Source organism: Canis lupus, chromosome 20 (genome assembly GCF_003254725.2).
Source record: "Canis lupus dingo isolate Sandy chromosome 20, ASM325472v2, whole genome shotgun sequence".
NCBI classification, from domain to species: Eukaryota; Metazoa; Chordata; class Mammalia; order Carnivora; family Canidae; genus Canis; species Canis lupus.
In genome coordinates this window covers 40153377-40175959 of record NC_064262.1, presented here as the reverse complement: position 1 = coordinate 40175959, position 22583 = coordinate 40153377, and the positions used below count along the sequence as shown (strand labels likewise).

The 22583-nt window shown below is 46.6% G+C and overlaps 2 protein-coding genes and 1 long non-coding RNA gene across 7 annotated transcripts in view; 1 reads left to right on the top strand and 2 right to left on the bottom strand.

The window, feature by feature from the left end:
* USP4 (ubiquitin specific peptidase 4) overlaps positions 1 to 10841 on the bottom strand; it is a 53272-nt gene extending 42431 nt beyond the window's left edge. For 2 of the 5 annotated variants that reach the window (XM_025455844.3, XM_025455845.3), the window contains exons 1-6: positions 10679 to 10838; positions 7827 to 7954; positions 3623 to 3753; positions 2154 to 2280; positions 1420 to 1565; positions 1230 to 1291 (exon numbers count right to left, since the gene is read on the bottom strand). In XM_025455844.3, coding sequence (XP_025311629.1) covers positions 1230 to 1291; positions 1420 to 1565; positions 2154 to 2280; positions 3623 to 3753; positions 7827 to 7954; positions 10679 to 10779 — 695 coding nt within the window. In that variant the 5' untranslated portion in view covers positions 10780 to 10838. Of the gene's footprint in view, positions 1 to 1229; positions 1292 to 1419; positions 1566 to 2153; positions 2281 to 3622; positions 3754 to 7826; positions 7955 to 10678 lie in introns of all 5 variants that reach the window. The other 3 variants (XR_007404203.1, XM_025455846.3, XM_035703187.2) reach the window with 3 other exon arrangements.
* Positions 10842 to 10877: 36 nt separating this feature from the next.
* Positions 10878 to 13051, top strand: LOC112665780 (uncharacterized). The gene is made up of 2 exons (XR_003140553.2): positions 10878 to 11004; positions 11793 to 13051. It is a non-coding gene; the product is annotated as an uncharacterized LOC112665780 (long non-coding RNA).
* A 7400-nt stretch (positions 13052 to 20451) lies between these two features.
* GPX1 (glutathione peroxidase 1) lies at positions 20452 to 21646 on the bottom strand. Its single transcript, XM_025455854.2, has 2 exons — positions 21277 to 21646; positions 20452 to 21015 (listed from the first exon to the last, which is right to left on the bottom strand). The coding sequence occupies exons 1-2, from the start codon at positions 21532 to 21534 to the stop codon at positions 20656 to 20658; spliced, it is 618 nt and encodes a 205-aa protein (XP_025311639.1). The 5' UTR covers positions 21535 to 21646; the 3' UTR covers positions 20452 to 20655.
* Positions 21647 to 22583: the final 937 nt, after the last annotated feature.

Genomic DNA, 22583 nt, shown 5'->3' with positions numbered 1-22583 from the left:
CCTACCCTGTAAAAAGCAGTCACTGTTTTATTTGTAGATTTGCAGCTATTCTTTTCTTAGATCTCCAGTTGAGTTCGAAGGTGTTCATCAGGATGATTTAATAGATACCTAGCTGAGTTCCTTGCACCCAACAAAACTAAGGTCGTCATCCAGTGAAGTCTTTCTTGCATTTCATCACTAGACTAATGCTTCTGTCCCCACATCTCCTTCTCTGTCTTCCCCAATCACCCTGTGATTACACTGGGCCCATCCAGATAATCCAGGATAATCTTCCCATGTCAAGACCCTTAACTACATCTTAATCACTTTTGCCATGTAACCTAACATATTCACAGGTTCTGGGGATTAGGACTTGGACAAGGAAGGGGGCATTATTTGGCCTACCACAGCTATTTGTCATCTTGTTAGGAACTGGTGACCAGGGTTTCTAAAACTAGAGTCCATGGCTAGGCTTCAGATTATCTGTAAAACCCATGAGATTGTTGGCAAAATGTTGTATCTTCTGGAGTGTTTCTCAAGAGAGTGCCTGTATCTTTCATCATTTTCCACAGAGCTACAAGCCCAACACTATCACTTACTGTCCAAGACCTGACTGAAGGAAGAGAGCCAAGACCAGCACCGTACCCATAACTATCATAACACAGACACAATTCTCCCACCTTATATTGTTAAGAAAAACTCATCACTTCTTCCATCCCCTTCTCAGGACATGCACAATTCCACACGCACACAAACCTCTCCTGAGATAGAGGTGCCTGAGGGCACAGTTTAACAGCAGAATAATTGCCCCAGTAAGTGGAAAGAGCAGTAATGAGTAACAGGCCTGTGGGTAAAAAGGGGGGTTGAATCAAACTTTAAGTCACACAGGACCCATGCTTGAGCCCTCTTCTTTTCCAGCTAAGCCTCTAACCACAGGTGGAGAAAATAAAAGCCCCTGGCAAAAACAAAGCCACCTCTTAGCAGAGGAGCAATCCCGGATCTGTGACCCTTCTCTTCCTTCTTTCATTCTCAATAAGGAGAGGCTCACCACAGTGTTCACAAACCCTTACAGCTTTCCTCAGACAGCTTCCCAGCTGCTTACTGAGGCCAATATCACAGACTCTGGATATGAAATGGAAGGTTTCTTCATCTGAATCCGAAAACTTTTTCATAGCACAAGTAAAAGCGTTAGGAAATAGAGTCTCTTACGCCTGTGTGCCCAGCCACAAGCCAAGAAAAAGTTCACTTACTTTGACTGCAAGGTCTGTCTCGGCCATGTGCCATCTTCATTTTGGGGCTCAATTACTAGCACCTAAGTGAAAGGGGAAACCATGTAAGGAATATGCAAAGGACCTCACTGCTGACGAGCTCAGAACCAGAAGCTATCTGGCCACAGACCCTGGCAGAGCTGCCTGCTGGGTGTGGCCTGAGCCATCCTACCTGACCCTGGTATAGCCCGGCATCCTGCACAGTGTTGTCTAGCTTGCTCAGCTGCTCGTAGGTATTACTCATGTATTTGTTCCACAGCCGTGTTTCACGCTCAGCAGGGATGTTGAACAGCTTCCGCATCTCCTTCTCGATGGTTGCTGGGGACAGGCAGAAAGATCACTCAGGGTTTTCTCCAGACACAAGGCTAAAACCAGCTATAGCAACCTAATGCTCATCCTCCTTCCTGTTTGGATGGTCACAGGGTGCTTTGGACCAACAGTTCTGACTAACCTCAGCCCCTCAGTGATTCCTAAGGCCACACATCTTCCACAGACATCCTCTTTCATTCATATACCTAGAAATTTTCCTTATGTTTCTCCTTCTTTGATGAAGTGGGTCCCATTTATAACATATAAGCAATGCAGAAAGGTAAGAAAGCTTATCTTCCAGGTTAAGACAAATGTGGTTTCAAATACCAGCCCTGACATTTTCTCTAAGTTACTGTAACCTCTCTGAATCTGCATTTCCTTATCTTTATCACCATGTCAAACAGGTAGAAGCACACCTAGCATTCTATAAAACATGATTCCCAGGCTTAGCTATCCACAAAAACCAGGTCAGGATTGATAACCACAACCTGAGACTGTGGATAACAATTCTGGAGGGGGTACCCAGCTTCCTTCCCATCAGCTATGGTGCTCTGCACTCTACCCCCAGATATTCAGGACCCTAGCCAAGCTACTCACCGATGGTGTCTGCCTTGCTGAAATGGCAACTCAGCACATTGGTGGGGTTGCTATTCTCACAGAGCTTCAGTTCCAGCAAATACACCTCTACCTTGCAATGCTTGACAAACAGGCCGTGCTCCACAACCTGCAAACAAGAGGCACAGGTGAAGTAGTGGTTCCATACCAGGCAGTCTTGCAAATGATAGTTTTCATCAGTGCTAAGAGGCAGAATCCACACAATAATCAGTTTTCCAGGGATCCCTGGGTGGCTCAGTGGTTTAGTGCCTGCCTTCAGCCCAGGGCATGATCCTGGAGTCCTGGGATCGAGTCCCGCATTGGGCTCCCTGCATGGAGCCTGCTTCTCCCTCGGCCTCTCTATGTGTGTCTCTCTCATGTATAAATAAATAAAATCTTAAAAAAAAAAAAAAATCAGTTTCCCTAAGTGATCAGGGGATCAGAAGGACAGATTTTTAAAGCCACAAGCACCTGTCCTAGGAGTTTAAAATCTTCTTTCCACTCATGAGGAAGGATGGAAACAGAGCTAGCTAGAACACTACACCACAGAGAAAGCACTGTTCATCTCTAAGTTGGGACCGTGATATCTCTCTTGCAGGGTTTGTTGAAAGAGAGAACTAGAGAATGTAGCTAAATCCCTGTGGTAGCAGAACACTCACCATATGGCAGCACTATGGGCATTAGGGGACATCTGAAGGAGACCGCACACCCCCAACTTTTTGATCCCTAACCCCCCTCAGGGGCCCAAGTTTACAGTTGGAGAAAGTAGGTAGTTCTGATCCCAAACAATGACTCTTAGAAGCATGGCCTCAGGACTGCAGCTCTTTCCTACTCTGAGAAGGGAACTACATACCAGGAAGAGTGAGTAATTTACCCAATGTCTACCTATTAGCAGGCATGTGGGCTCCTGTGATTTCCCCTCTGGTAGGACAAGCAAGCAAATGACTATGGGAGTCAGGATTGGTGGTCTTCTCCAAAGTCCCATTTACCAAAAGGGTGAAGAATCTGGGTTTCTATCCCACGGGCCACTTTCCCTCAGAAGGCTATTCTTCTCTGGCTTATAACCATCTGCTTTTTGAGATATTCAACAGTGTGGCCAAAGACTCATAAGCACAGAGAAAAAAGTAGTCTCAGAAAAGTTGTAAGATAAATGAAGCAGTATATTACTGTATGTCTGTATGACCCCAAATAAACTTTCTCTCATACAGCCTTCCAGAAAGTGCTCTCATGGCACTGCTGGACACATCCCCAAGCCATTGGGCAGCTCTGATGTTTGGAGGCCACTCACTGTAACATCCCAGGTGAGCAGCCTTACTCACCACACTTAGGACCACAATTCCCTAAAGAGAATCAGAAACAAAGCCTCAAACACATCTATTCAACCCCTTAGGTACATCCAGAAAACCAACACCGGTGTCCCCAAGGAGCATTCACAAATATTGACCAGCATCTGGGATAATCTGCGTACTCACTTTTCTGACAATAGGCTGCTGGCCTTCTACACAGCCATACCAGTTTAGTAATTTATTCCAGGCCTCGGTTGGGACCAACACATAGTCCAATTCATCAATTAAATGTTCTTTCAATGTCTGACTCTCGGGATCTGAAAACAAAACAAAACACCTCATAATTCATTCATCTTCTTCCCAGAAATGTTTAACAGAATTCTTATGTACTTTTCAGAAACAAGAAAATTATTATAGAAACAGTTACAAAATTACAAAATTCTGTCACTGGTCATAACATAGAGCAGACCTGGCTTCAGCCATGCCCTCAAAGAAACGGGTTTTTCTTCTATAATTAAGTGGAGTACGCAGAATAAAAAACACCTATTTACATTTTCAACGTGCTTCCCGAATCCACAATGAAAACTTTAAATATGAATATTTAACATAATACTCTGCTTACTGAAACTTCACTGAAGACAAGTATCATCTTCTGATTTACTAAGAAAGCAACAAACACATCATTGAAGTTAATTTTATTTTATCAAGAGTCATTCAGTATTCTTAGTTTCCCACAGTCCCAAGTCAAAACCCAGCTGGACAACCCCTTACAGAGGGAGATGTCTTTAAGACCCTAACGTGCTAAACATCCACCTCACATGCACCACAGGCAGGAAGCATAACTAGTAGAAGTCAGAAGTGGACATCCGCAATCTTATACACACTCCCTCAACTGAGGACCAAAGAACTGGATCAAAAGAAGACTAAACCATCATCTCCCATCAATGGAGCCTCCCTGTGCCAATCAACACCCACTCCTGCTGTAGCGCAAACCACAAAAGTGGGAAAGCAAAAGTATGCACAACAGTGCCCCTCATCTGTAACTCAAGGCATAGGATGTTAAAAACCAAAACCAGCAATGCCTGGGTGGCTCAGTAGTTGCGCATCTGTCTTTGGCTCAGGCTGTGATCCTAGGGTCCTGGGATCGAGTCCCATTATCAGGCTCCCTGCATGGAGCCTGCTTCTCCCTCTGCCTGTGTCTCTGTCCCTCTCTCTCTGTGTCTCATGAATAAAATCTTTAACAAAAATAAATAATAAATAAATAAATACATACATACACACACACACACACACACACACAAAAGCAAATATATACAAGCAAAACAAAACCAAAATCATAAATAGCATTCACAAGGTGACTGGGGCTTCCAGTCCCACATGCCCCCTTGCTCCCCCATCAATTTATACTTTATCCCATCAGCTCTTCTGCCCTTCCTTAGAGCCAAGTTTCGGATCTGATCCGCCTCTGCCTTTTTCATTTCCGGGGAGAATAGGAAAGGCGTCAAATAGCAGCAGAGGACAGGAATACCAAGGTGAGTTGGATGAACAGATAATTATGATGGGGTATACAACTACAGTGGAATACTATTCAAAGTTTAAATGGAAGGAAATCCTGACACATGCTATGAGGATGAACCCAAGAATATGATACTAAATAACATAAGGCAGTCACAGAAAAACACACTGAATGACTCCACTTAAAAGAGGTTATCTAGAATAGTGAGATTCAGACACAGAAAGTAGAATGGTGGCTGCCAGGGGCTCAGAGGGAAGGAGATTGGGAGCTATTGTTTAATGGGTATGGAGTTTCAGTTCTGCAACATGAAAAAGTCCTCAAGATTGGTTGCAAATCAATGTGAATATACTTAATACTATATACACTTAAAAATCGTTAAGATGATAAATTCTAAGTGATGTGTATTTTATCATAATAATAATAATCATAATAATCATAGGGGATCCCTGGGTGGCTCAGCAGTTTAGCTCCTGCCTTCGGCCCAGGGCATAATCCTGGAGTCCCAGGATCGAGTCCCGGGTTGGGCTCCCTACATGGAGCCTGCTTCTCCCTCTGCCTGTGTCTCTGCCTGCCTCTCTCTCTCGTGAATAAATAAAATCTTTAAAAATAATAATAATAATGATAAAAAATAGATGGATCCTTTTCATTGATGAGCCAACCACTTTCCACAGCAGCTCTGGCATGATTATTAACACCAATAAACCAGGCCTTTTTTGGTGAGCAATAAAAGGATGATCCCCTGGTATCATTCTGCTTGACAAAATTGACACCAAACTTTCCAAACTTTTGGAAAATTCCAAACTTTTCTCTGATTTATAAATTAAAACCCACAGAAGTTATTCACTTCTTGTCTAACTTGGGGAGATACTCTTCTTCATTTCTAACAATAAGCACTATGCAGATAAGGGCATTACACACAGTGTCAAGCAGTGGCTAGAAACCCTTAAATGTGGGAAAGGGGCATGCATCTCTCAGCACCACCAACACCAAGTGCATCATTTCCACGGGGCATTTTCCTCTTTAAGGCTCTGTGATGATTTTCACCCACGTCACTCTTCTAGACTCAGTACAAATATAGGAAACATGGCTGGGAATTCCCAATGAAGTTTACTATTTTCACTTGAAACAAGATCAGTCTAAAGGCATCATGCTCAGAATCACACAAAGGTTTGAGAACGAGGATTTAGTCTCTGCAAATTTCTTCAACAGAGGCAAATAAGGGGGGGGAGTGAGAGCACTGCTTGGCCTACACACAGGGATTCCATCTGATATACAGCAGGTACAGAGGTGGAAAGAAGGGTGCTCTGCAGACCAACATAAGCAAGGGTATGCTGTACCCTATCCTTCCTACACTTTCAAGAGTCCCATCCAGCCACTTCCATTCTCTAGGTGAAAGGCAGCCTGACTGGGACAGGGGACTGAGTCTGGGAACTAAGGGGGTAACCTATCTCACCAGAGATAGGTCATTCCTGCACTGTCAATGTTCCAAGCAGGGTCTGAACAGAATGCACTTCTCACCTCCTAAGCACACAGTAAATATTTCAAGCCATAGCCAAATGACATAAAAATGGAGGACCATGGAAGAAATGCTTGCCCTTACTGAAGGTCATGCAAAATGATTTCACAGAGCCCCTCTAGCCCTAGAATTCAAATCACTAGTATTCTTAAAAGCATTAAGAAATCTGTTATTTAAAAAAAAAAAAAAAAAAGAGGAGGACCTGCCTGGCTCAGTCAGTAGAGCAATCTCAGGGTCATGAGTTCAAGCCTCACGTGGGTTAGAGGTTACTTAAAAAAATAAAGGGAGGGGGGAGAGAATGTACACACAATCCCATGCTCCCTCAGGCCAACTTCATGATGTGATGACACCATCTGACCTACATCATCAGGAAACAAAGCACATGAATTATTATGCCACTAAGACCTCCCCTAAAACAAGTCTGATTTGAAGAACTGCTCATTTTTAAAAACACCCAGGTTAGCGTTAAGTACTTGGATCAAGGGGATCCCTGGGTGGCGCAGCGGTTTGGCGCCTGCCTTTGGCCCAGGGCGTGATCCTGGAGACCTGGGATCGAGTCCCACGTTGGGCTCCCGGTGCATGGAGCCTGCTTCTCCCTCTGCCTGTGTCTCTGCCTCTCTCTCTCTCTCTGTGTGACTATCATAAATAAATAAAAATTAAAAAAAAAAAAAAAAAAGTACTTGGATCAAGCCTCATACATTGTCTGCCTTCCTACTCCCCGTCTTGGGCACAATCAATAGATCAGCTCTGTCCTGCTTGCAAAGGAGTCTAAAGCTAGGCAAAACACAGCCCAGGAAAGATCAATTGTCTTATCTATGCATCTATAGGTACTAGCCCAGCTCTGGTATGTCATGCTAATCTTTTCAATCACTTCTTCCAATGTGACGGTGTTAATAACTCTACCTTCCACCTCTCTTCACACTACTCCTATGACAAACTACTATCATGGGAATGCTTGATGGATGTAGACAGGTGTGCAATTTGTTCCACTAAAAAGATAACACAAAAAATTATAGTACCCAAATTTCAGATTCCAGATGCAATTTCAAAATGATATCCTACTTCTTTCCATTCCACATCTAATTAATATAAAATCTGACATCTCTAGCAAAACTAATTTGCAAAAGAAAAATGTTAGAAGCATGCTTCTGCCTGAAGCAGTTAAGTTTGGGGAAAAATAGTTTAACTTCTCCCTGAGGGTCTACAAAGATTTCTGCTATTGACTCAAATCAAGGACACTTGTTTCTAATCCATCACAGTAGGAAAGTTAGGTTCACAACTTCATGTTAATGATAAATATGACCTCAGGCCACTGCTTAGGTGGTTATTTCACTTAGAAAAGCAATAGGATAATATACCTGAGAAGAGTCCAGAGTTATCTATCGGGCCAGGAAACAGATTGTGTTCACCCACATTGTACATATCCCAGCTGTCGAAACCCACATACTTCTTCCACTGCTTGAACCACCGGCTGTCAATAAGATACCTAGACAGAGATAAAAATTTACTATGCCAGAAAAACTGAGATTCTGAGTTTCTGCAGTTGCTCCTTTAAATTTTTTATGGTCTTTCCACCTGGAGAACACACAATTCCCATTTAAAAACACACTCTCGGGATCCCTGGGTGGCGCAGTGGTTTGGCGCCTGCCTTTGGCCCAGGGCGCGATCCTGGAGACCCGGGATCGAATCCCACATCAGGCTCCCGGTGCATGGAGCCTGCTTCTCCCTCTGCCTGTGTCTCTGCCTCTCTCTCTCTCTCTCTCTCTGTGACTATCATAAATAAATTTAAAAAAAAAAAAAATTTTTTTTAAATAAATAAAAAATAAAAAAAATAAAAACACTCTCAGGCAGCCCAAGTGGCTCAGCGGTTTATACTGCCTTCAGGCCAGGGTGTGATCCTGGAAACCTGGGATCGAGTCACGTCAGACTTCCTGCATGGAACCTGCCTCTCTCTCTGTCTCATGAATAAATAAAGTCTTTAAAAAAAAAAAAAAAAAAAAGAAAGAAAGAAAGAAAAAGAAAAGAATGAGAGGTGCTCGGGTGGCTCAGTTGCTTAAGCATCCAATTATTGGTCTCAAATCAAGTCCTGATCTCAGAGTTGTGAGTTCAAGCCCTACACAGCACTCTACAACTGGGTATGGAATCTACTTAAAAAAAAAAAAAAAAAAAAAAAAAGAATAAATAAATAAATGAATAAATAAATGAAAGGAAATTATTGGATTCAAGCTTATTTATTTATTTATTTATTTATTTATTTATTTATTTTTGGATTCAAGCTTATTTAAATGAAGTCCTCCTATGAGTAAATTCCTGTTCACTAATGAGTAATTCAGTAATTTCAAATGATCTTTTTTTTTTTTTCAAATGATCTTTATAGAAGTTCTTGTCTAGGACAGACAAGTTAACTTTTAAAAGTATCACTATGAAAAAATTTTTAAAAAGTATCACTATGATGTTTTACAATTAAGAGAGGAGGAGTAAATCTTTGTGGGGGGGGGGAAGCACAACAATCATATTGGTGAATCCTTCAAGGTTTTTTGTTTTTTTTTTTTTAAAGATTTTGTCTATCTATTCATTTAAGAGAGAGCACTTGAGAGTTCACAAGCAGGGGGAGGGGAAGAGGGAGAGGCAGACCCCCTGCTGAACAGGGAGCCTGATGCAGGGATAATCCCAGGACCCCAGGATCATGACCCAAGGTGAAGCAAGGCGCTTAAAACTGATTGAGCCACTCAGGTATCCCAAAGTCCTTTAGGTTTTATAAAAAACAAACCTGAATGATCAGGTAGCTTCCCAAAAGCCACAAGGATCTATATATACACCCAAATCTTTAAAATGCTCCTTTCCTGGACACCTAGGTGGCTCAGTGATTGAGCATCTGCCTTTGGTTCAGGGCATGATCCTGGGATCTGGAATCGAGTCCTACATCAGGCTCCCTGTGTGGGCGGAGCCTGCTTCTCTGCCTGTGTCTCTGCCTCGCTCTAAGAAATAAATAAAATCTTTTTTAAAAAATGCTCTTTTCCCTCCAAAACCCCCCTCCCACTTTTTTTTTTTTTTTTTTTTAAGATTTCATTTATTCGTGAGAGACAGAGAAAGAGAGGCAAAGACACTGGCAGAGGGAGAAGCAGGCTCCCTGCACGGAGCCTGATGTGGGACTCCATCCCGTGTCTACAGGATCTCACCCTGAGCCGAAGGCAGATGCTCAACCGCTGAAACACCCAGGTGTTCCTCCCTCTAAACCCCTTGAACAATACTCTCCAAACACTTTTAGTGTGACCTTAGACTATCTGAAACATCCTCTCTCTGATCTTGCCACATATTCTTCATCTATCACTCCGAAGCAGGATAACTTCTGCTTGCCCTGCTGTACAGCCCTATCTGAATTCCTCCTAATCCAAATGTTTCCCTTTCCTGCTCAATTACCTTAAGTAGCATAAACACCACCTAATTTCTTAAAGATTCGATGTTCAATCATATTCGATGCAAATCTAAGCCTTAGCTTTCTACTCCCACACAATAATACCACCCAGGAATCTCTTCACTAGTGGAAGAACTGTCCTTTCTACTAATTTATTAAGAAGCCTACTGTCTCAGATTTGCTCTTCTAAACCATGGACTTTTCACCTTCTTATCTAGGCTCTAAGTTATCCTCCTCCCCCACACTGAAACGCTGCTGCCACAATTATTTTTGACACTTGCTACCAAAGTAACCCGGAGCTTTCAAACATTTGTTCAACTTCTAACCTTGACATCTGTTCGAGAATTTACAAGTTACAAAAGTATCTACTTCTGATGTTCTTCTCAACCCATAACGTGGGGATGCCAAATACTGTTACCCTGGCTTTAATAGTAAGGTACCGAGGTCTGGGAGGTGTGGTCGCCTTCCCTCAAGGTCACACAGAGAGTCCTCGAAGGTAAGGGGCTCTTCCCATCCTGAAGGTCCCCGTGAGCACGCCCCTTCCCCCACCCTGTAGCCCCTACCCCCCACCGGGTCCGCCCTCTGGGGCTCCGAAAGGGCAAGGATAACCCTCACACTTTCCCTGAGGTGCTTCTACGGGTCCTCTTCTGAGAGACAAGGTTCAGGACACCCTCTCAGGGTCACTAACACCGCCCCCACCCGGCCCCTATCCAAGCCGGGAAAGAGAGGTCTGGCCTAAGGACCAGAGCCCCTGCCTCTGGGTCTGGGCGGCGGAAAGGCTGGCCCGGTGCTCACCACTGCGCCCCTCGTTGGAGCGTGGTCCTCATCAAGGCCCCGAGCTCGGATTTCTGGGTCTCCGCATCAGGCCGCTCACGGTACCCTCCACCTTCCGCCATCTCGTCAGCCGCCCCGGCCCAGCCGGCCCGGACATCCGCCTCGCGCACGGCGTGCTGTGGGCCACGCCCACGCACGCACGCACGCACGCATGCGCGCGCGTACCCAAGCCCCACCTAGCGCCGCGGCCTCGAATGTCCGCTCGCCTGTTTCTGCCTTTTCTCCCTATCACGTGCGGCCCTTCCCCACCCGTGCGGGGCGGAGCCGGGAGGGGGCCGGAGGAGGAGGTGGGTACTGGCAAACGTGCGGGCCCTTTCTGCCGCCCTGGGGGCCGCGAGGTGGGCTGACTTGCATCCCTTCGTCGAGCCCGGCGATCTCTAGGCACCTGACCGTAGTCCCCTTGACCCCTCAGGCACCCCGTCCAGGCCCACGGTGTTAGCCTGCTTTCTAGATCAACCCAGGGCCAGTTGCGAGAAGCCCTGGAACTAGCTTTTCTTGCTTTGAGCTGGAGATCTTAGGCCAGTCCTTAGCCTTCCAAACGGGGGATCCGGGTGCCGGTCCTGGAAGCCCTGCAGGGATATTGGAGAGTGCAGGTATACCTGCGCCTTGGGACCGGGACTCGACGGTCTAATCTAGTCATTAACACTCCTTTCAAACAGTCTAGACGCAAGAATCATGGCCCACGACCGAATAACCCAAGCCCTCCACACAGCTAGCTGCTTGCCTTGTCAGGGAAACAAGCAGCCGCTGAGTGGCGATAGCAGCGAGGTTAGAAGGAGAGATCTGGGTGTGTTCTCCACATTAGGTGCCCAAGTTGCTGCTTAATTTGTTGCTACAGGGACGCCTGGGTGGTCCAGTGGTTTGGCACCTGCCTTTGGCCCAGGGCGTGATCCTGGAGTCTGAGGATCGAGTCCCTCAACGGGCTCCCTGCATGGAGCCTGCTTCTCCCTCTGCCTGTGTCTCTGCTTCTCTGTCTCTCATGAATAAATAATTAAAATCTTTAAAAGTAATGATAATAATAATTTGTTGCTGCAACAAGATTCAGTATCCTGAACACTATGTGTCTTCCACTCAGCCCTGCATACAAAAAGCACAGCTCGCCTCATGGAGTGGGAAGTAAGCCCAGAGCAGGGAGACCGGGCAGCTGGCCTTGATGAGTCACCATTCATTTTCTAGCAGTTCCTGCCCCAAAAAATGTCACAGTGCCTGATTTCAAACTAATGGAGAAGAGATCTTCCGTAAATAACCCCAGCATCAAGCACTGTATGGTATAGGTAAGTGCCATGAAAGGGTATGAACCAAAGACTGTAGACCCCTAGAGTTGTGAAAGGGCAAGTTTGACTTGGTAGCATTTGAGTGTGGTTTTATTTTTATTTAAGATTTTATTTATTCATGAGACACACAGAGAGAGACAGAACAGGCTCCACACAGGGAGACTGATGCAGGACTCTATCCCAGGCCCTGCTGGATCACAACCTGAGCACCCAGGTGCCCCCTTGAGTGTGGCTTTAAGAAGCATAGAAATTGGAGGTGCATGTTACAAGGAGGGAAACTACAGGAGTCAATTTCTGGAACAAGTAGGGCAGAACCAAAGATTAAGGATTAGAAATTAAACTGGGCACAGAGTAGTGGAAAGAACCTTTTATCTAAAGCTAAAACAGAGGCCAGAAAGGCCATATATTCTGCTTTAAATGGCTCACAGAGGGATGCCGGGGTGGGTCAGTGATTGAGCATCTGCCTTTGGCTCCGGTTGTGATCCCAGGGTCCTGGGATTGAGTCCCACATCAGGCTCACCCACAGAGAAGCCTGCTTTTCCCTCTGCCTGTGTCTCTGCCTCTCTCTGTCTCTCATGAATAAATAAGTAAAATCTTTAAAAAATAAAAATAAATAAATGCCCCCCAGATATTGTAAAAGGTTTTGGATCAGAGACAAACTAGCTGAAGCTGAGAAGAGACCTATTAGGAACCTTTAACTAGAGAGATGGCAATGAGGAAGGAGAAACAGATGAGCCATGTTCAGTGTTGGGGATGGAGGAGGGATCACTGGCTAGGTGAAGGTGTGGTAGGTCATTTGAGCAGATTTACTATTTTTATCCTGGGTTTTGGCTAATTGAAATTAGCATGAATCGAATACACGCTACCTGGGATCCCTGGGTGGCACGGTGGTTTGGCGCCTGCCTTTGGCCCAAGGCGTGATCCTGGAGACCCGGGATCGAATCCCACGTCGGGCTCCCGGTGCAATAAGCCTGCTCCTCCCTCTGCCTATGTCTCTGCCTCTCTCTCTCTCTCTCTCTGTGTGACTATCATAAATAAAAATTAAAAAAAAAAAAAAAAAAAGAATACACGCTACCTGGGACACCCCTCAGGTACCCTCTGGTAACACAGGCCTCTTGGGAGTTGGGTAGCTAGGAGAAGAAAAGTAAATTTGGAAATAAAACTGTCTTGAGTAACTGAATAACTTCATAGCAGTTAATCCTCCGCAGATAAGAATTACCACCACGTGATAATTCTGCATCTGGGGAGCCGACCTTTACAACCTGAGTGCCCTTCTGTGAAAGTTATTTGAAAATGTTAAAAATGGGGCAACCCTGGTGGCGCAGCGGTTTAGCGCCACCTGCAACCCAGGGCGTGATCTGGAGACCCTGGATCGAGTCCCATGTCAGGCTCTCTGCATGGAGCCTGCTTCTCCCTCTGTGTCTCTACCTCTCTCTCTCTCTCTCTGCATCTCTATGAATAAATAAATAAAATCTTTAAAAAACATTTAAAAAAAAGAAAATGTTAAAAATGTTGTTAAATGAGAAACACCACCTTTAGCCCTGTTATTTATGGAAAAAGAAAGCTGGGTTATCGACATGACTTCAGAACCTACATTACAGGGTGTCTACTTCTCTCTTCTTTTTTTAGCAGTTTCTCCTATACCATTTATGGCATGGGTCAGAGTCTTAAGGAAGTAGGACAAGTCCTCAGCACCACTAGAAAAGGGGCCAAAACCTAATTATAAATATGAAAACTTTTTAAGGCAGGATCTCTTCAGTGCTATTAAATGGCTGTAAAAATCTTGCTCTAATTATGTATAGTTCCTAAAAAATTTATACTAAGATCACAAAGTGCCAGTAGTCGAAATGTGAGGAAGAGAAATGTCGTAGTCAGAAAATAATTACTTCCAAAGTATTAAAACGTTTTTTTTTAATTTATTTTATTTTATTTATTTGTGATAGGCACACAGTGAGAGAGAGAGAGAGGCAGAGACATAGGCAGAGGGAGAAGCAGGCTCCATGCACCGGGAGCCCGACGTGGGACTCGATCCCGGGTCTCCAGGATCGTGCCCTGGGCCAAAGGCAGGAGCTAAACCGCTGTGCCACCCAGGGATCCCCCATATTAAAACGTTTTTATTGGGGTACCTGGCTGGCTCATTTGGAAAGAACATGTCACTTTTGATCTCAGGGTCCTGAGTTCAAGCCCCATGTTGGCTATAAAGATTACTTAAATAAATAGAACTTAAAAATTAAATTAGGGGCACCTCGGTGGCTCAGTGGTTGAGCATCTGCCTCCCACTAGGGTCGTGATCCCCGAGTCCTGGGATTGGGTCCCGCATCAGGCTCCCCACAGGAAGCCTGCTCTGCTTCTTCCTCTGCCTATGTCTCTGCCTCTCTCTGTGTGTCTCTCATGAATATATAAATGAAATCTTTTTAAAAAAATAAATTAGGGATCCCTGGGTGGCGCAGCGGTTTGGCGCCTGCCTTTGGCCCAGGGCCCGATCCTGGAGACCCAGGATCGAATCCCACGTAGGGCTCCCGGTGCATGGAGCCTGCTTCTCCCTCTGCCTATGTCTCTGCCTCTCTCTCTCTCTCTCTCTCTCTGTGTGACTATCATAAAAAAAATAAAAAATAAAATAAATAAATAAATTAATTAAGGGGATCCCTGGGTGGCTCAGCGGTTTAGCGCCTGCCTTCGGCCCAGGGCGTGATCCTGGAGTCCCGGGATCAAGTTCCAGATCAGGCTCCCTGCGTGGAACCTGCTTCTCTCTCTCTCTGCCTGTGTCTCTGCCTCTCTCTCTCTCTCTCTCTCTCTCTGTCTCTCATGAATAAATAAATAAAACTTTAAAAAAAATTAATTAAAAATAAAACGCTTTTAGTGAGTTTTTTTTTTTTAAAGATTTATTCATTTATTCATGAGAGATACAGAGAGAGAGGCAGAGACACAGGTAGGGGGAGAAGCAGGCTCCTCGAAGGGAGCCCGACGTGGAGCTTGATCTCGGATCCCAGGATCACGCCCTGAGCTCAAGGCAGATGCCCAACCACTTAGCCACCCAGGCGTCCCTAGTGAGTTTGATTAAAATGTTAAAGATTGAGAATTAGAAACAATGAACATCTGCCCGTGTGTTCCTGTTGTTGTGGGTGACCTGTGTATTATGGAAGAAATGAATGATTCAGGTCAGGAGACACTTTGGCACTGGGGCCATGTCCTCTTTGGGCCTTTTAGCCTAGGAAAGGTGTAGGCCTAGTAGGATACTCACTTGGCCTCACAGCCAAACCTCAGAACTGAACACCCCACCCATTGCCATGGCAGCTTGGGCCACAAGAACAGGAAGGAAAGCAGGAAGAGAGCTAGAGGGAACAGGTTTGACTTATTTGTCATGTACTGCTTGATCTTGAACTGTGATGACCTAATTGAGAGTTTGTAATGTCTGGGTGTGTGAATGTTAAGCTTTATTTGGTTCCAAATCATAAAGTTCTTGCCTTGCTGGCACTGTGGCTTGCTCTACACCTAACTGGAGTTGGCCCTCCCAAGTCAGCATTGGTCCATACTTGGTCAGCAATGACAGAGTACACATGGCAGTGTTCACAAATATTGGGGAGCTTTTGATTACAGGTCTCTTCAGGGGATATTTTTGTTTTCTTCTTGTCTGTGCTCCTTTAACCTGACCAGGGGACTATGAAAAAGTAAAAGTTTCTAGAAGTACATTTCATTTTTTAAAAAAGATTTTAGGGCAGCCCCAGTGGCTTAGCGGTTTAGCACCGCCTTCGGCAGGGCGTGATCCTGCAGACCTGGGATTGAGTCCTGCGCCAGGCTCCCTGTATGGAGCCTGCTTCTTCCTCTGCCTGTGTCTCTGCCTCTCTCCCTCTCTGTGTGTCTCTCATGAATAAATAAATAAAATCTTAAAAAAAAAATCTAGAGTTGATTTGTCCTTAGGAAGGTCAAAACTAAGGATGTTGGGGCTTAGAGTTTGCTTCTCTAGTTCTTCCAGGGTTAGGGTCGGGTTCCACAAGCCCTTACTCCTCAGGCAAGAACTTCTATTATTTGTGCTCCCAGCTCCCACTCCAGCAGAGCCTGATGCAAAGCATGTGTCTGATAACTTGTGTGACCAGCTGGAGCTGGGCTTTATTTTAGTACCATCCCAGCCATGTCATACCTCCATGTGTGATTTGTTGATTGTAAAATAACAGAAATCTGCCAACAGAGAGAACATGAAGGAGAGGGAGAGAAGAGAGAAGCAGACTCCCTGTGAGTGTGGAACCAGATGTGAGGCTCAATCCCAGGACCCTGAGATCATAACCTGAGCCAAGTCAGATGCTTAACTTGCTGAGCCACCCAGGCACCCCTATTTTAATTTTTTTTAATAGGCTAGTTTTTAAATTTTATTATTTTTTTGAAGATTTTACTTATTTATTCATGAGAGAGAGAGAGAGAGAGACACAGAGGGAGAAGCAGGCTCCACGCTGGGAGCCTGACACGGGACTTGATCCCAGGTCTTTAGGACCACACCCTGGGCCGAAGGCAGCACTAAACCACTGAGCCACCCGGGCTGCCCCAATAAGCTAGTTTTTTTTATTTATTTATTTATTTATTTATTTATTTATTTATTTATTTATTTTTAAAGATTTTATTTATTCATGATAGAGAGAGAGGCAGACACAGGCAGAGGGAGAAGCAGGCTCCATGCAGGGAGCCCAACATGGGATTCGATCCCGGGTCTCCAGGATCACGCCCTGGGCCAAAGGCAGGCGCCAAGCCGCTGCACCACCCAGGGATCCCTAAGCTAGTTTTAAATGTTGTTTGTGGAACTACATTGAGACAGAATCAGGAAGTCATCTGATAAAGAGCTAAATGTGAAAAATGTATCTGAATTTTATCAGATATTTTTTCAGTTTTATTGAGATTTAATTGGCCAATAAAATTGTAAAATATATAAAGTGTACATCGTGGTGATTTGATGTACTTCTATGTAATTTTATATTTGATGCTTTAAAAACAAAAACAAGGACGCCTGGGTAGCTCAGTGGTTGAGCGTCTGCCTTTGGCTCAGTTCTGATCCCAGAATCCTGGAATCAAGTTCTGTATCAGGCTCCCCAAGGGAGCCTGCTTCTCCCTCTGCCTATGACTCTGCCTCTCTATGTGTGTCTCTCATGAATAAATAAAAAATTTTTTTAAAGATTTTACTTTTGGGATCCCTGGGTGGTGCAGCGGTTTAGCGCTTGCCTTTGGCCCAGGGCGCGATCCTGGAGACCCGGGATCGAATCCCACGTCAGGCTCCTGGTGCATGGAGCCTGCTTCTCCCCCTGCCTATGTCTCTGCCTCTCTCTCTCTCTGTGTGACTATCATAAATAAATTTTAAAAAAAATTACAAAAAAAAAAAAAAAAAAAAAGGGATCCCTGGGTGGCGCAGCGGTTTAGCGCCTGCCTTTGGCCCAGGGTGCGATCCTGGAGACCCGGGATCGAATCCCACGTCAGGCTCCCGGTGCATGGAGCCTGCTTCTCCCTCTGCCTGTGTCTCTGCCTCTCTCTCTCTCACTGTGTGCCTATCATAAATAAATAAAAAATAAATAAATAAAAAATAAAGATTTTACTTTTTATTCATGAGAGACACAGAGAGAAAGAGAGGCAGAGACACAGGCAGAGGGAGAAGCAGGCTCCATGCAGGGAGCCCGACATGGGACTCCATCCCAGGTCTCCAGGATCAGGCCCTGGGCTGAAGGCACCACTAAACTGTTGAGCCATCCAGGCTGCCCAATAAATAAAAATCTTAACAACAACAACAACAAAAAGAAAACCCAGTATTTCTGGAAGAACTGCAAAAATGAAAGCTTCTGAACCTAACAATGGGTCATTCTCTTCTCAGAAAGCCTGTGGCAGGGCAGTCCAGGAGGCTCAGCAGTTTAGCGCCACCCTTTGGCCCAGGGCTTGATCCTGGAGTCCTAGGATCGAGTCCCATGTCCGGCTCCCTGCATGGAGCCTGTTTCTCTCTCTGTGTCTCTGCCTCTCTCTCTCTCTGTCTCCCATGAATAAATAAATAAAATCTTAAAAAAAAAAAAAAAAAAAAAGCCTGTGGCCTAAATGGTGTTGCCTACTCCCGAATCAAGCAATGTCCTGCAGCCACTTTAACTACACACTTGGACCTCAGGCAGGCTCATTGGGATTCCTTCACTTTTACTTGTTCATTTGAACTGCTGATTCACGATGGGGTGTCGTGGGTGCAGGTCAGAGCCAGTGGTGGTTTCATGGTTGAATGATAAAGAATGTCGGTAGGAGTGTGTGTTTATATGTTTTGGGGGAAGAATCCCAGTTTCTTGGGGAGGAAGAGGCAGCTTTAACTGGCTTTATTCTGATTCTTCCTGAAGAAGAGAGAGTTGGAAAGGACTTTAAGTCAAGGGAAGCAGGCAGCTTGAAGTCTTAGGAGGATATGCCAGCCAGGGGCAGCCACATTGGGAACTCATATAAGTTCCTTTCTTTGGCAACCCAAGGCATGAAACTGAGAGAGAAAAAAAAGTAGGTAAGAGTGAGTCACCAGGCAGCTTGGGCGGGAAGAGGTTGAAGTTAGTTTGGAAAGCCCCGGTTTCCCATCTAGGAGCCTAACCAGAGAATGTGGTTGGGCCCCACTGACCCTTTACAGGAAAGGGAAAGAGTTGGACCAGAGTCTATACTCAGGTTCAGCTGGTAGGTAGCTGAGTAGGAACCTAAGTTCCCAGACTTTCCAAAGCAGTGTCTGGATGTGGGCAGTGGAACAGAAGTTTTAACAAATACTTTGATGGGACACCTGAGTAGTTCAGCAGTTTTGCGTCTGCCTTCGGCCCAGGGCGTGATCCTGGAGTCCCAGGATCAAGTCCCATGTGGGGTTCCCTGCTGCTTCTCCCTCTGCCTGTGTCTCTGATGAATAAATAAAATCTTAAAAAAAAAAAAAGTAACTTGGTGATTGTTGGGGGCTCTATATCTCAATTGTAGATCAGGACCTGACACATCTTGGACACTTGGTTATCTGGCTTCAGCTCCATCTGTCCCCTTGAAACTCTACTTGCTGAGGAACGTTCAATCCACAAGCACTTGCCCCAGCAACTGTTATGAAATATCCCTTCTTACGCCTGGCTCCATTCTTGTTCTTCCCATTGTGCCTGTTACAGTGAATTAATAGGCCTTGGGCCTCCCTGCCCCCCACCCCTACTTATTTCTTGCCACTCCCCCAGATGATCTCATACCCTGCAATGGCTACTTATTGTCCCCTTTGCTAGGCCTTTGTCTCAAACCCCTACTCCTTCTCTGAGCCTAACTACTTGCTCCAGATATTCCACCTGGATGTCTCATGCAAGATGTCTGAATCTGAACACATACTCTTCTCCCCAAACCTGCTTGTCCTTGTGTTGTCCAATTCAGTCAGTGATGCCCCTTCCCACTTCAGACCCTTGCACACCATACTCCTTGCCTGTCCATCCTCCATCAGTTCATTCCTCAGCTGCTTCTTGACTTTTCTTCAGCTTCACTGCTGTTTCCTCCAGGAGGGAAGCATGCTCCTCCCTAGTAAGCCAGGCTCTCTTATTCTCAAAGTACACTGGACTACCTCAGAACTACACAAGCTTTATATGTTATATATCCTTTCTGCCTTTCTGAGCACTGCATTCCTGGCAGCCAACAAAATACATGGTCTAGGACTGAATGATGAGCCCACATTCTGGACTGGGTGACACTGCTAACGTGTTTCTGCATCCTTGTCTGCCCAAGCAGAAGCTGCATCCAAGCTGAAGAGTCCCCTGGACTGTGATAGGAAGTGGCCCCAGGTCTGTCTCAAAAGATTGGCAGCAGAACCAAGAGGAGAGGTTAGACCCAAACCACACCTGAGAAACAGCAGCTGGCCCCCAAGATAAGCCCCTACCCTGAGCCTAATCGTCCAATTCCAATTGCTAAGTGCCATGCAGGGCATGTTCAGAAGGGCCAGTTGATACCCTTCTCACTCTGAATACATGAGAGGCAACAACCAGTATGGGCAGCACCAGAGCAGACTAAGTAAACCTGGGTAGCAACATGCAATGATCTAACAAGTAATGGAAAACAAACTGTAAAATTGCATGGACTTACAATTGTGTAAAACATGTGGGCCTGGCACTTGGAGAAGCCATACTCTGAATGAGAACTCATGGTGTTATTTTTTTGTGAATATTGTTTCATGCCTAGCAAATATTTGGAAAGGAGGCCTACTGCTGTGATTAGATAGTTAGCCCTTGACTTGTCTTCCTCTTTTTGGAATCAGGACTTTCTTTTGTAAGAGGGCCTTGGGATGGCCCTACTGAATATCCTGGCAGAGGGAAAAACACTAGGACAGGAGTTAGGCTTTCCACACACCGAAAACAAAAGCACAGGAAGTTCAGGCTTGGCTAAAACAAAGGCCAAGGGGCAGGGACTTAAGCTCACAGCCCTGTGACAGGTTACTAAGGAAGGTGTCCCCAACTGACCAAGACAAACACACAATTCTGCTGACGGCCAACACTTTATTAGTGAGGAGCCTAGTTAGGGAGGGGGTTCTGGGATGGACAAGAAGAGCCCAAGCCCAGCTCAGGGGACTTTCCTGGAAATCAGGCGTTCCTCCATGCAGATTTCAAGGAAACACCATCATGGATGAAATCCCCAGAGGGCAGCGCTGTGACTGCCAAGCAGCAGGGAAAGGAGGGTTGCCTAGGCACAGCTGGGCCCCTGGGACAGCAAGGCTTCGATGTCAGGCTCGATATCGATGGTTGGGAAGCGGCGGCTATACCTGCGCACAGGCACACCATCTGGGCCCACTAGGAACTTCTCAAAGTTCCAGGCAACGTCGTTGCGGCACACCGGGGACCAGGTGATGAACTTGGGGTCGGTCATTAGCGCAGTGGTGTCGTCACTGGGGGCAGGCAGAGACTCCCGCAGGAAGGCGAAGAGGGGGTGCGCCTGCGCGCCGTTCACCTCGCACTTCTCAAAAAGCGTGAAGTTGGGCTCGAACCCGCCGCCAGGTCGAACGTACTTGAGGGAATTCAGGATCTCTTCGTTCTTAGCGTTTTCCTGCGGGAGGGAAGAGAAACTGGAATCCGGGCCCGCAAGGGGAGGGGAAACGTTCGAACCGCAAACGAGAGGTTTCTCGATGAGTCATCAAGCTCTTGCCTTTCCTGTACAACCCCTAGGCAGACCCGAGACGAGCTGGGACGAGCGCCAGCAGCCCGTCTCTCTGCAGCCAGGGTCTGCGGCTCTCCTGCCCGGCGGCCGTCTCGCCGCCGCTCCCAACCCCAGGCGCAAGCCCACCCCACTCTGCCCCTCGCCGCGTACCTGATGCCCGAACTGGTTGCACGGGAAGCCGAGCACAACCAGGCCCCGGGGTCCGAGGCGCCGCTGCAGCTCGTTCATCTGGGTGTAGTCCCGGACCGTTGTGCCTCAGAGCGACGCCACATTCTCGATGAGCAGCACCTTGCCCCGCAGGGAACCCAGGCTCATAGGTTCCCCGCCGGCCAGCGGACGCGCTGAGAAGGCGTACACGGAGCGCGGGGCCGCCGCCACGGCAGCTGCGGCAAGGGCAGCCGCGCACATGACTGGCTACCCAAGGAGTGCCCAGCTGCGGCGGGAGACCGCGAAGATTGTGGGATCACGTGGCGCAGGCACTTTTCCGGGCGCTCCGCCCCCACGGCCCCGCCTCATCCGGCCTCCGCCCTCCCTCCAGCCGGGTGGGAGGGTGCGCCCTGGCCGGATGCGGGCACCGCCCAGGCGGTGCGGAGCCGCAGGCACAGCAGATTCGGTCTAGGCAGCGCAGCGGTGGCGGCGAAAATTACCTCGACCAGGGAACAGGCCCAAGAGGGCTCCGATTCCTTCTCAAAGGTTTTTAGTTAAGGGATGAAGCAGGACCCAAGGGAACTGGGCAGCAACAGCACGAGGAGCGGTTCCTGTTCACGAACCCTCCCAGGCCAAGCCATATTACTCCCCTTGCAGTCTGTGCCCTACTTGTCAGGTGCACAGAGCGAGTTGTGACTTGTGGTGGTGGTGCAGTTGGCAGTAGCTGCCCAGGCGAGTTCAGCGATGAGGCCCTGTAGCCCTAGGAAGGTTGTTGGAGGAAAGTGGGCAATGCCAGGGGCAGCCAGGGATCAAACTCCAAAATGCAGCTATAACTCATTTCCCTGCTTTCTGAGGCTGCCTGGAGTGTGTTCTTATCTAGGGCTCTGGTCTCCTTTCTCCTGTATCTCCAATATGGCACTGTCCTTAACACTGGCTTTCCAAAGGAGCCACTGAGTCCCAGCCCCTCCCTGCCTTGTGGAGTGGATGGGCAGATTTGAGACCATCCTTCATACCTATCAACAACCTGAGGCTCAGACCTATAAGTAAAAGACTAAAAATGGTTAGAAAGCGAAAAATGTCACACTCCTGAGATTCCTCTAGAGCAATGACTGTTGGGAGTGCCCGACATGTCTCCCTGGTACACTGCATTCCCCGCACTAGGCTACTGTGAACTTGAATGTGACACAGAAAAAAGCATTTCCACCTCCTTAGGAGACAGGTTAGTGCCAAATTGAGGGGTCAGAGTGGGGGGCAAGCTGATATTTCACATTCAAATCGTCTAGGCTAGACATATATATCCTCCCACTCCC